General features: G+C 39.9%; 1 protein-coding gene across 2 annotated transcripts in view; it reads right to left on the bottom strand.

The window, feature by feature from the left end:
• The window catches only part of NUDT3 (nudix hydrolase 3), a 107,860-nt gene that overhangs the window by 62,484 nt on the left and 31,402 nt on the right, over nucleotides 1-13,974 (bottom strand). Inside the window, exon 2 of one of the 2 annotated variants that reach the window (XM_089918865.1) lies at nucleotides 6,118-6,264. The exons of the other annotated variant lie outside the window; for it this stretch is intronic. Coding sequence (XP_089774991.1) covers nucleotides 6,118-6,264 — 147 coding nt within the window. The remainder of the gene's footprint in view (nucleotides 1-6,117; nucleotides 6,265-13,974) is intronic. 2 annotated transcript variants of the gene reach the window in all.

Raw genomic sequence — 13,974 nt, 5'->3', positions numbered from 1 at the left:
AAAAAGACTAATACTGGGGGAAACAAACAAAAACAACAGCAGGTAGTATTTACCAACAGTCTATGGCTACTTTCAAGCTACAATGGCAAAGTTGAGTAGTCCTCACAGAGATCAAAAATATTTACTATCTAATCCTTTATGGAAAAAGTTTGCCAATAATGAAGGGCCCAAGCAGCCACAACATCATGTTGATAAGGACTATTATGAAGGAAAGAAGATTCTGAGAGGGTCCCAGAATACCTCTCAAGAGGGAACATTTGAGTTGGGCCTAGAGGAGAAATTTACTGAGCCCAGAAAGGAGAGGTGTTCCAGGCAAGAGGCACTGCAATCACAAAGCCACAGATGCAGGAAACAGTATATTATATCCAGAGAATGCTGAGAAATTCAAGTAGTTTGATATGGTGAAGGGTACATGGGAAGGAAGAAGAGGGCAACAGAGGAGGCTGATAAATTAACTGAGACCAGTATAAAAAGTTCATATAAGTACGTCAAAGAGTTATGGCAGGGCTTCCCTGGTGGCGCAGTGGTTGAGAGTCCGCCTGCCGACGCAGGGGACACGGGTTCGTGCCCCGGTCCGGGAAGATCCCACATGCCGCGCAGCGGCTGGGCCCGTGAGCCATGGCCGCTGAGCCTGCGCATCCGGAGCCTGTGCTCCGCAACGGGAGAGGCCACAACAGTGAGAGGCCCACGTACCGCAAAAAAAAAAAAAAAGAGTTATGGCAACTGAAGGCAACTGGGAATCCTCCTTGATTTCTGAGGAGGAAGAAGGCAATCTCACTTGTGTTTCAGAAGCTTGAATCTGGAGGCTGAATGAGTGATGGGTGGGAGGTGGGACAGAGTTCAGTTAGAGAGGATAAGGGAGCTGGATGTAATCCGCGTCTCTGGAGAAGGGGAGCAGCAAGTGGATTCAAGTCATATTTAGGAGACAGCAATGATAGGAACTGGTCATTAAACAGAAATTAGGGCGCCGTGAAAGGGATGCAGAGGCTATGGCTTCTAACTGGGGTCAGTAGGTGGACAGAGATATCCATTTCTCAAGAGAGAGAAATACAGGAGAGAAGCAGGTGGGAAAGGAAAAAACAGTTTAAGATACTACAGGAAAAGTTAAGCTTCCTACACTCTCCGTATATTATGGGAACTTCTAAAATCTCAATTTAAACGTCCATTTGAAAGCATTCACCCAAGAAACAGTGGTTGCCTCTGTACAGTACAATTGGTGGCACTGAGGAGGAGGAGGCATTTCACTTTAAAACCTTGTGTATAGCTTGAATATTTTAGAACAAGCATTTCAGACTTTTATAATTGAGCAAGAAGAATGCCAAGCATTATTCCCTAGGAAATTTCTGAAAGCCAAATGGAGTGAATGAAATATTCAGAATGCTCAAGTTTCTTCAGGTCATTAAAACAACGCCACAGGAACAGCATTCCTGACATCCATAAACTACATTTATGTTCAAGTCCTCTCAATAACATTTTTAAAGTTTCCTTTGCACAGATCTCGCCCATTTCTTAAGTTTACTGTTTTTTGTTACTGATATAACTCTATCCTATTGCTTATTATTTAAAAGAAGTCATAACAAATTTTTACAGGTTACTATTAAGATAATCTTAATTCCATACATAAGCACAATCACAGGACTAAGAGAAATTATTTTTAAAAGCAAAAAAGAAATTTTTACTTTACACCAATGTATTCTAAACCATGACGGTTTATTTCATGGCTATAGTTTGCCCAGCTAAACTATATTGACCAGATATAGATAGTCACAACCAGATGTACAGGAAAGGCAGGCCTTATGGTGGGGCCAGAAGAGCAATAAGCAGGGGCAGGCAGGTCATAAACAACTGTTCTTTTGCAATTCTGACCACACGTGTGTGAACTCCAGCTTATCGTAAGAACAAAAAATGGGCCAGATATAAGAACAATAAGAACAAAAGAACAAAATAAGAACAATAAGAACAAAAAATTGGCCAGATATACATGTGCACCAGGAACAAAACAAACATTTAACTATACAAGAGTTAAGATAGAAAGATAGTTTTAAAAAGGAAAACAGTTTTATATAATTTCAAGTACTATATTTCACAAATTTTTGTGTTCCTAACTGAACTAAATTTAACTGTCAAACTTCCATTTTACTACAAATTACACTTTATTTACTCTATTTAGGAAGATGTGGGAGGCTCAAAAGGGAGGCAACATGGGGATATATGTATGCATATGGCCGATTCACTTTGTTGTACAACAGAAGCTAACACAGTATTGTGAAGCAATTATACTCCAATAAAGATCTATAAAAAACTAAGTAAATAAAATAAAAACAACAACATAAAAAGGAAGATGGGGGAGTATCACCAGAAATCACAGAAGAAAACTAGGTAGCAACTGCATTAAGATTGAGAATTCTTGGCTAAGAGTTCTTTACTTGAAGACAATCCAGTGCTCTAAGACTCAGAATAAACAGAAGTAAATGTAGGAAGAGGGGGTTTATTATAGACCCAAGATGTTTTAATTACTCCAAATCCATAGAAAATGAGTATTAATAAATCTTTTTTTTTGTTTTTTTGCGGTGCGCGGGCCTCTCACTGTTGTGGCCTCTCCCGTTGCGGAGCACAGGCTCCGGACGCACAGGCTCAGCGGCCATGGCTCATGGGCCCAGCCGCTCCGCGGCATGTGGGATCTTCCCGGACCGGGGCACGAACCCGTGTCCCCTGCATCGGCAGGCGGACTCTCAACCACTGCGCCACCAGGGAAGCACTAAATAAATCTTATATAATTAAACAACTACTGTAAGAGTCAGAAGAAACTGATAACACAGGTTGTCTTATGTGGAAAGAAACTGGGTAACTGGGGGAATAAGTATGGAAGGGAGAATTTTCACTGTATCCCACTTGTGCCTTTTAAATTTTGAACCATGTAAATGTACTTCCTATTCAAAAGTAAATTTAAATTAAGAGCTCATTAAACATTATAAATGACCAAATGAAGAACAATTCTGAATCTTCTAAGAACCATTTTTTCCACATCTTTATTAGAGTATAAATGCTTTACAACGTTGTGTTAGTTTCCGCTGTATAACAAAGTGAATCAGCTATATGTATACATATATCCCCATATCCCCTCCCTCCCACCCTCCCTATCCCATCCCTCTAGGTTGTCACAAAACACAGAGCTGATCTCCCTGTGCTATGCAGCAGCTTCCCACTAGCCATCCATTTTACATTTGGTAGTGTATATATGTCAGTGCTCTCTCTCACTTCGTCCCAGCTTCTTCTCCCCACCGCCCCCCAACCCCGTGCCCTCAAGTCCATTCTCTACATCTGCGTCTTTATTCCTGCCCTGCTACTAGGTTCATCAGTACCGCTTTTTATAATTCCATATATATGCGTTAGCATATGGTATTTGTTTTTCTCTTCCTGACTTACTTCACTCAGTATGACAGACTCTGGGTCCAACCACCTCACTACAGATAACTCAATTTTATTCCATTTTATGGCCGAGTAATATTCCATTGTATATAGGTACCACATCTTCTTTATCCATTCATCTGTTGATGGACACTTAGGTTGCTTCCATGTCCTGGCTATTGTAACTAGTGCTGCAATGAACACTGTGGTACATGATTCTTTTTGAATTATGGTTTTCTCAGGGTATACGCCCAGTAGTGGGATTGCTGGGTCATATGGTAGCTCTATTTTTAGTTTTTTAAGGAACGTCCATACTGTTCTCCATAGTGGCTGTATCAATTTACATTCCTACCAACAGTGCAGGAGGGCTCCCTTTCCTCCACACCCTCTCCAGCATTTATTGTTTGTAGATTTTTTGATGATGGCCATTCTGACTGGTGTGAGGTGATACCTCATTGTAGTACAAACCACATTTAAAGGCATTATCATATGTTCAAATTCCCTACATATGATAATTTGCTCTATAATGCATCTTAAAATGTAATGTCAGGAAAAGTCTATTTCTATATTAACTTGTATGTGTTCTTTTATCAGACATTAAAAAGCCATTACTCCTATCATCTTTTCTTCTTTCTTTTTAGCTAACGCATGGGAGAACTAGATTTAGCGGACAACTGTTCATTCTTGGAACATCTCTTCCACAGATCTTTCTTAATTTTTAGCTGATCTGTTTCATATATTTTTTATTTATTATTTTTAAAATTTTTTTGGCCACACCACATGGCATGCAGGATCTTAGTTCCCCAACCAGGGATCAAACCCACGCCCTCTGCAGTGAAAGCACAGTCTTAACCGCTGGACTGCCGGGGAAGTCCCTGTTTCATATATTTTTAATGCAAGCTCTCTCAAATCTTTTTCTTAAAGAATATCAAAATTATAAATTAGGGCTTCCCTGGTGGCGCAGTGGTTGAGAGTCCGCCTGCCGATGCAGGGGACACAGGTTCGTGCCCTGGTCCAGGAAGATTCCACATGCCGCGGAGCGGCTGGGCCCGTGAGCCATGGCCGCTGAGCCTGCGCATCCAGAGCCTGGGCTCCGCAATGGGAGAGGCCACAACAGTGAGAGGCCCATATACCGCAAAAAAAAATTAAATAAATAAATAAATAAATAAATTAATTAATTAATTAACCTTGCCAGTCTTTTTTTCAACCACCAAAAGGCCAAGTCAATAATTACTCTACCCTACCCTGGAAGAGCATCATTTCTGAACATATTTTTGCAGTGCCTCTAAAACTTTAACAATTTGATGCTAAATTCGTCTCTCAATTATACTTCAAAGCATTTGGAGAATGAAATGGCCTCACAACACCCACCCAATGAAGTATGCAGAAAACAAAGCCTTTTTACCCATGAAATTATAATGAATTATAAATTGCTATTTAAAACAGACCACTCTAAAAGGAAAATTTTTAAGAGAATACTTTTAAAAAGTTACTACAGTCTTAAAAAAATTGCTTTTAAAAAAATAGCTTTTTAAAAAAATTGAGGTGAAGTACACATAACAAAATTAACCATTTTAAAGTGAACAATTAGGTGGAATTTAGTACATTTACAATGCTGTGAAACCACCACCTCTAGCTCCAAAACACTCTTGTCACCCCAAAATAAAACCTCATAACCATTAAACAGTTAGTTACTCCTCATTCCAGACCCCAGACCTCCAGCCCCCGGTAACCATCAATCTGTTTTCTGCACCTATGGATTTCCCTATTTTGCATATTTCATATAAATGGAATCATACAACATGTGATCAAAGGGTCTGGCTTCATTTACTCAGCATGTTTCTGAGGTTTATCCACAATGTAGCATGTATCAGTACTTCATTCCTTTTTATGGCTAATAACAGTCCATTTTATGCATATATTACAATTGTTTTATCTATTCATTTATTGATGGACATTTGGTTGTTTCTACCTTTGGCTATCATGAATAGTGTTGAACATTGTATACAGATATTTGAATACCTGTTTTCAATTGTTTTCCATATATATCCAGGAGTGGAACTGCAGGATCAAACATAATTCTGTTTAAGTTTCAAGAACCACCAAACTATTTCCATAGCGACTGAACCGTTTTGCTTTCCCATCAACAACATACAGGTATCCAATTTCTCCACATCCTAAGACTTGTTATTTTCCACTTTCTTAAAGTGGGTGTGAGGTGGTAAAATTAGTTTTAAGAATGTCCTAGGGCTTCCCTGGTGGCACAGTGGTTGAGATTCCGGCTGCTGATGCAGGGGACACGGGTTCGTGTCCCGGTCCGGGAAGATCCCACATACCGCAGAGCGGCTGGGCCCATGAGCCATGGCCGCTGAGCCTGTGCGTCCGGAGCCTGTGCTCCGCAACGGGAGAGGCCACAACAGTGAGAGGCCCGCCTACCGCAAAAAAAAAAAAAAAAGAATGTCCTAATAATTGCTTAACTTCTGAAGGAAGGTAGAATGCCTGACCAGTAAGAATGGGAAATAGTAAACTCTTATTCCCCCCCTAACCCCAAGAAAACCTCAACTAACTAGACTCTTTCTCCCAGAAAGTAAAAATTTACCGGATATCAAGAGAATGAGAAGACAAGGCACAGACTGGGAGATAACACTTGCAAAAGACATATCCAATAAAGAACTTATCCAAAATATACAAAGAACTCTTAAAACTCACAGTAAGAGGGCTTCCCTGGTGGCGCAGTGGTTGAGAGTCCGCCTGCCGATGCAGGGGATGCGCGAATGCCCTGGTCGGGGAAGATCCCACATGCAGCGGAGCGGCTGGGCCCGTGAGCCATGGCCGCTGAGCCTGCGCGTCAGGAGCCTGTGATCCGCAACGGGAGAGGCCACAACAGTGAGAGGCCCACGTACAGCAAAAAAACCCCCCAAAACCAAAAAACCTCACAATAAGAAAATAACCAACCTAATTAAAAAACAGGTAAAAGACCTGAACAGTCACCTCACCAAAGAAGATATACAGATGGTAAATAAACATATGAAAAGATGCTCAACCTCATTTGGCATTAGGGAATTGCAAATTAAAAAAAAAAAAACAAAAAGGCGATACCGTTACACACCTATTAGAATGGCCAAAATCCAGAACACGAAAACACCAAAGGCTGGTAAGAATGCAGAGCAACAGGAATTCTCATTCACTGCTGGTGGGAATGTAAATTGTACAGCCACTTCGGAAGACAGTTTGGTGGTTTCTTACAAAACTAAACATACTCTTACCAAAGGATTCAGCAATCATGCTCCTTTGTGTTTACCCAAAGGGGTTGAAAACTTGTGTCCATACAAAAACCTGTACACAAACATTTATAGCAGCTTTATTCATGATTACCAAAACTTGGAAGCAACCAGGTGTCCTTCAGCAGGTTAATGGATAAATATCCAGACAACGGAATATTATTCAGTGCTAACTATTAAGCCATGAAAAGACATGGAGGAACCTTAAATGCATACTACTAAAGGAAAGAAGCCAATCTGAAAAAGCTACATACTGTATGATTCCAACTATGACATTTTGGAAAAGGCAAAACTATGGAGACGGTAAAAAAGATCAGTGGCTACCAGGGACTACGGGAAGGGAGAGATGAATAGGCAGAGCATGGAAGATTTTTAGGGCAGTGAAACTATTCTGTATGATACTCTAATGGCGGACACATGTCATTACACATTTGTCAAAATCCACAGGATGTACATACAACACCAAAAGTGAACCCTAATATAAACTATGAACTTTGGGTGATAATGATATATCAATGTGGAATCACTGATCGTAACACACGCATCACTCTGGTGGGTGATGTTGATAGTGGGGGAGGTTATAAGTGCGTGGGGGCAGAGGACATATATGAGTACTCTGTACTTTCCACTCAGTTTTGCTGTGAACCTAAAATTGCTCTAGAAAATAAAGTCTATTAAAAAAAAAAGTATTAGGGACTTCCCTGGTGGTCCAGTGGTTAAGACTCTGTGCTTCCACTGCAGGGGGCACAGGTGTGATCCCTGGTTGGGGAACCAAGACCCCACATGCTGTGTGGTGTGGCCAAAAAAAAAAAAAAGTATTAAAATATTTTTTAAAGGTATTGAATATATTTTAAAAAGTTATTGCTGGATTCCTTTAAAGGACCAGTAAAGGCTCAATCTGAACTCACAGGATTATTAGTAACAGTTGTAACTAACATTTTTATAGCAATTTAGAATGTCCCAAGTGCTATGCATGTAAATATAATCTAACTTAATTCTCACAATGACCCTAGGAACGAGATGATGTTAGTGGACATATTTCTATTTTACACTTGAAGAAACTGTGGTTTCAAGAGGGTAACTCAGACCTGAAGTACAGACATGACTACAGTAATCAAGACAGTATGGTACTAGCACAAAAACAGAAATACAGATCACTGTAACAGGATAGAAAGCCCAGAGATAAACCCACGAATATATGGTCACCTTATCTTTGACAAAGGAGGCAAGAATATACAATGGAGAAAAGGAAGCCTCTTCAATAAATGGTGCTGGGAAAACTGGACAGCTACATGTAAAAGAATAAAATCAGAACACTACCTAACACCATACACAAAAATAAACTCCAGATGGATTAAAGACCTAAATGTAAGACCAGATACTATAGAACTCTTAGAGGAAAATATAGGAAAAACACTCTTTGACACAAACTACAGCAAGATCTTTTTTGACCCACCTCCTAGAGTAATGAAAATAAAAACAAAAATAAACAAATGGGACCTAATGAAACTTAAAAGCTTTTGCACAGCAAAGAAAACCATAAACAGGATGAAAAGACAACCCTCAGAATGGGAGAAAATATTTGCAAATGAAGCAACTGACAAAGGATTAATCTCCAAAATATACAAACAGCTCATGGAGCTCAACATCAAAAAAACAAACAACTCAATTAAAAAATGGGCGGAAGAACTAAATAGACATTTCACCAAAGAAGATATACAGATGGTCAAGAGGCACATGAAAAGATGCTCAACATCACTAATTATTAGAGAAATGCAAATCAAAACTACAATGAGGTATCACCTCATACAGGGCAGAATGGCCATCATCAAAAAATCTACAAACAATAAATGTTGGAGAGGGTGTGGAGAAAAGGGAACCCTTCTGCACTGTTAGTGGGAATGTAAATTGATACAGCCACTATGGAGAACAGTATGGGGGTTCCTTAATAAACTAAAAATAGAACTACCATATGACCATAGTATATGCCACTACTGGGCATATACCCTGAGAAAACCATAATTCAAAAGGACACATGTGGGCTTCCCTGGTGGCGCAGTGGTTGAGAGTCTGCCTGCTGATGCAGGGGACACGGGTTTGTGCCCTGGTCCAGGAAGATCCTGCATGCCGCGGAGCGGCTGGGCCTGTGAGCCATGGCCGCTGAGCCTGCGCGTCCAGAGCCTGTGCTCTGCAATGGGAGAGGCCACAGTAGTGAGAGGCCCGCGTACGGAAAAAAAAAAAAGGACACATGTCCCCCAGTGTTCACTGCAGCACTATTTACAATAGTCAGGACATGGAAACAACTTAAATGTCCAACGATAGATGAATGGATAAAGGAGATGTGGTACATACATACAATGGAATATTACTCAGCCATAAAAAGGAACGAAATTGGGTCATTTGTAGAGATGTGGATGGACCCAGAGTCTGTCATACAGAGTGAAGTAAGCCAGAAAGAGAAAAACAAATATCGTCTATTAACTCATATATGTGGAATCTAGAAAAATGGTACAGATGAACCTATTTGTAGGGCAGGAATAGAAATGCAGACGTAGACAACGGACATGTGGACACCGCGGGGGAAGGGGATGGTGGGCCGAATTGGGAGATTAGGTTCGACATAAATACACTGCCATGTGTAAAATACATAGCTAGCGGGAACCTGCTGTATAGCACAGGGAGCTCAGCTCAGTGCTATGTGATGACCTAGGTGGCAGCGGAGGGGGGGAGGTCCAAGAGGGAGGAGATATAGGTATACATATAGCTGATTCACTTCATTGTACAGCAGAAACTAACACAACATTGTAAAGCAATTTTACTCCAATAAAAAAAATTTATAAAACATGTTCTTTCCTCCACACCCGACTCCATTTGACGGCTGTAGCACTATCCATTAGCTAACACTCCTGAGAGTCCTGGGAGTCTGCAGCTGAATAAAGGGCAAATGACACTTGTTGCAGCTTCAGTTCTACAGCAAGTGGTTTAAATTTGCAAAACATGCTCAGCATATACAGTAACAATCACAACACTCAAAGCTAGCAAGAATATCATCTTCCTCTCCACTTTTCTGGGTAACCAAAAGCCAACAGATGTTTATAACTGGTTTATGATCTGTGAGGCTGTATTATACACTAGCAGGCGTGCCAAGGTTCCTTCGGTTCCAAGCCAGCAGAGCCTGGGAGTCCTCCAGATCCACACACTCACCTCAAGAAGGATAAGGGGTTACTCGGGTCCCTTTGCAAGTTAACAAGTACTGGCTTTTAGTCACTTCCACTAGAGGAAGGTAGCTATGCAAAATATATTAGCAGAAGTGACAAATAAGCAAGGGAAATAAAAACACAAAGGGCAGACTTAACTCCTCATTCACCCGCAGCATTGTTAAATAACTGAATTTTTATCCTAGCCCATTAAAAGGAGGGAGGGAAGCAGGCTTGTCATTTAAGGGTAGGTAGCAAACTCAGCAGTTGTGGGAGATTAGGGAGTCTTGGCAGTGGGAAGTGGGCCCAAAATAGATGTATTAAACACCACTAGGTGAGAGTTCTGATCAGCACATATTTTTAGTAATTGCACATTTATAACTTTCACATGTCCAGTTCAAAATTAGTCTAGCTATCAGTCTCTTGAAATGCCAGAAAAATGATTCCTACTCCACAGGCATCCTCACAAAGGAAAAAATCATGTAGTCAAAGCCCAGCACTGATTCTGCCGCTGCGCTGGATGGAACCTTGTAACCCATCTTGATAGTTACAACTGTCACTCCCACCACTCACCTTTACTCACCCTGCACCCCTGCCTCCAGTCAAAAGGAACTTCCTCTACACTCCATACTTGATTTGTGGGTGGGGGTGATGGTGTGGCAGCCTAGGGAAAGCAGGAAGAAGAGAAATGTGGCAGAGACTCCTGGTTGTCTCCCAATATCTGTTCCTAGCTTCATCCTTGGGAAGCTACACAAGGAATCCATTTGCTAACTAACCAGATTGAGTTAAGTTCTCAAGTAAGACTAAACGTGACCACACTTTGTTTCAGGTCACAAATTTCTCTGCTGGTATTTTCTACTGCTGTCAAATTACTATATTACAAAGACTGTTTTTATCTACCTCTGTTGGACATCAAGAAACATGTTTAGATGATTGTAAAAAGTCAGAAAACAAGACTGGCATAGGAAATTGTAATAGCTCTCAAGTTGTCCTTATTGTCAGTCACTGCAAATATAACTAAATTTAAATGAAATAAGGTTTTGCTCTCACATAGAAGCTCAAGCCTTTTGTTCTCTAGCACTGAAAAGACTCCTGCATCATTTTCAATGTTTCCAACAAGAGTTTAACCTGTTGTTTCCCTTCTGTAGAAGCTTTTTAAAAATACTTATATTTTTAAATATGTATTTTTACTAACAACAATTTCAAAATTGATGACAGCATCTAAATCTAAACAACAAAAAAATCAATATGTAAATCCTACCCATCCTTTGAGATCCTATCAACACAAATGATTATCATGTCACAACCTATAATAGATCATTGAATCTATTATAGTTGAATACAGGATAGAGAAGGAACACTAGTATAAAAATGTAAGTTTACAAGGAACATAAATATATTTATGTAAGTTTCTTTCAAAATTATTTCTACGAGATCTGCAAGTTGCATTCAACAGATCAAAATCTATATGTGACATGAATATGTCCCCATACTTCAAAAGCTAATAGCAAAAGAAAAAATATAATGATGAGTAATATCTCCATCTTGACTTTTTACTAGTGGGAATTAAAGGTTACTCACACCTTCAATGTTATATACTGAAAGATACTGTACTTACAAAAAGCATCCTGAAATCTCTCATTTTTCATCAGTTAGAAATAAAATTATTCTAAAATAATGAAATAAACTAGTAGTTTAATTTAATGGTAAAAATTCCAAACATCATGTTAGCAACTTTTGTCTATTTTGTAAACCATAATGCATAGCTACATCTCACTGTGTGTTTTAATATGCATTAAGTACCAAACAATTTACCTGTTGACAAATCACTTCTCTTATGTGATTATTTTAAACTATGTGAATGAGAAAGGTAGAAATATATATTGACATTCACTGATTCATTCAAAAACTATCTCTTGGGAATGTGTATTTGTCTTGTCTAGGCACTGGGCTACACTGGTAAGCAAGACAGAGGAGACTGCTGCTGTCGTGGACTCAGTGTTAAGGGAGGGAGCCATGTAAAGGGGAAATATGGTAATATTAGACAGTGATAGGTGCTAGGAGGAAGATGAAAGAGCATGATGTGACAGTGTGTGACTTGGAGAACTATGTTAAAGAGAGCCAGGGAAGACCTCTCTGAGAAAAACCAATAAATTGATCTAAAGTGATTCACCTTTTACTTAAAATCATTTGTTTATCACATGCCACCCCAGGATGGTGAAGAGATTTTTTAAAACTTTCTACAGACGATTACAGCTAGCCATGAGCTGAGCAGGGGCCAAGAGGGTCTTCTCAGGAACCGTAAGCAGCACAAGCAGCTAGCTGGTAGAGACTCCAGACACAGGAGACTAATCCTGACTTCTCCCTAAAAGGACTAACACAAGTGCCTCTGCTAAGACACGTAATAATCATAATCTTGGAGACAAAGCCAAGATTTCCTAGAGGCAGTTTATTATAAGTCTATTACCTGAAAGATTAAAAAGAAAGGAAATTGTTGAATAAGACCCTGAAACAATATTTAGAAAGTGTTACATTTTTTTCTGGTTTATTTTAAAGAATTGATGACTCCTCAAAGAACATGGCAAGAGTTACTCAAAGTCCAAAGAAAATGTTTCTGACTACTTGCACCTGTCCATTAGAACAGACTTTGCTTTGCTGCCTTCCTGGCCCCATTCTACAAGACATCTTCGGGATGTTCTCTGAACCCAAACATGACCATATCCTTTGCTCTGAAGAGGGTTAAGAGAGCACAGTTCCAATTCAGCTTAGTTCTTTGGCCTCAGTGTGAGAAACCATGCTGTCACATAACCTGGAGAAAGGCACAGAATTTGAAGTTTAAGGAGTTGGTAAGATGGTGAAACTGGCTGCCTTCCTTCTTCCTGTGCTTGGTCTTCACACCGTGATACCACCAACCATCCTTCAAGTTCAGGATCCTTCAGCCATCCTAGATTCAAGTCAGAAACCTAGGAGTCACCAGAGTCAACTTCTCCCTCTCCTTGACCTCTCATATCCAACCTGTTACCAATTCTGGGATCTTCCTCTCTACATCTCTGAAATCCGTCCACTTCTCTCAGCTCCTCTGCCACTAGCCTGATTCAAGGCATTTACCTGGACGGAACTACTATAGTGACTGCCTAACTCGTCTCCCAATACATGTACTCTCCCCGCTCCAGTCTACTCACTCTCTGCAGTCCAAATTATCTTTCAAAACAAAAATCAAGTTTCCCACCTACTCCTGCTCTTATTAAAACCCTTCAAATGCCTTCATTACTTTTAAAATCACAACTATAATCAGATGAAACAAGATTGACCAAGCACTGATGAAAGCTAGATGATAAGTACGCTGAGTGTCTCTCTTCTGTATATGTTTGAAATTTTCCACAATAAAAAGTTTAAAAATAATGAACAAAAAAAACAAAGACAGACCATGGCTGACAAGGATTCCATGGTCTGGCCCCACCTACCTCACTTCATGCTTGTACTCTGCACCTCTGCAGCACTGGCCTAATTTCATTCTTCAACTGCTCTAAGCTCCTTCTTACTACAGAGTGTTTGCACATGCTGTTCCCTCTATCTGGAACGCCTTCATTAACTCCTACTCAGAGATCAGGGCAGCCTCCCTGAGACACCTCTGCCCACTATGTCCATATCAAGGTCTTTTGTCAAACGGTGCTCATTAACTGATGTTCCTTTTTCCTAGACAATGTCACCTCAGTTTGTGAGCAAATATTTCTGAATGTGGTTAACTGTAAACTTCATAAGAGTGGAGTCTGTATTTTTGCTTATCAGTGAATACTAAGCATTTAGCACAGGACCTGGAAGAGAGCCAGCACTTTAAAAGTGGTTGTTGAATGATTACTATCTAAGGCTACCAAGGGAATTGCTTTCAAATTTTTATAACAAAACACATTCTAAATTTATAAAAAATTATTTGTTATTTTGGTCTCAGTTTCCCTCAAGTTGCTACAGAGAAATCGTTCTTATTTATTCCCTTTGGAGAGTCTTTCCTTTGAGATATTGGAGTACTCAACATTCCTGTGATGGAAGTATCATGATTACCAACCAAAAATAACCACACAAATCCACAC

Source organism: Delphinapterus leucas, chromosome 10 (assembly GCF_059928025.1).
Source record: "Delphinapterus leucas isolate spDelLeu-1000000601 "Yukka" chromosome 10, BTC_Dleu_Yukka2, whole genome shotgun sequence".
Lineage (NCBI taxonomy): Eukaryota > Metazoa > Chordata > Mammalia > Artiodactyla > Monodontidae > Delphinapterus > Delphinapterus leucas.
This window is presented reverse-complemented; position numbering and strand designations above follow the sequence as displayed.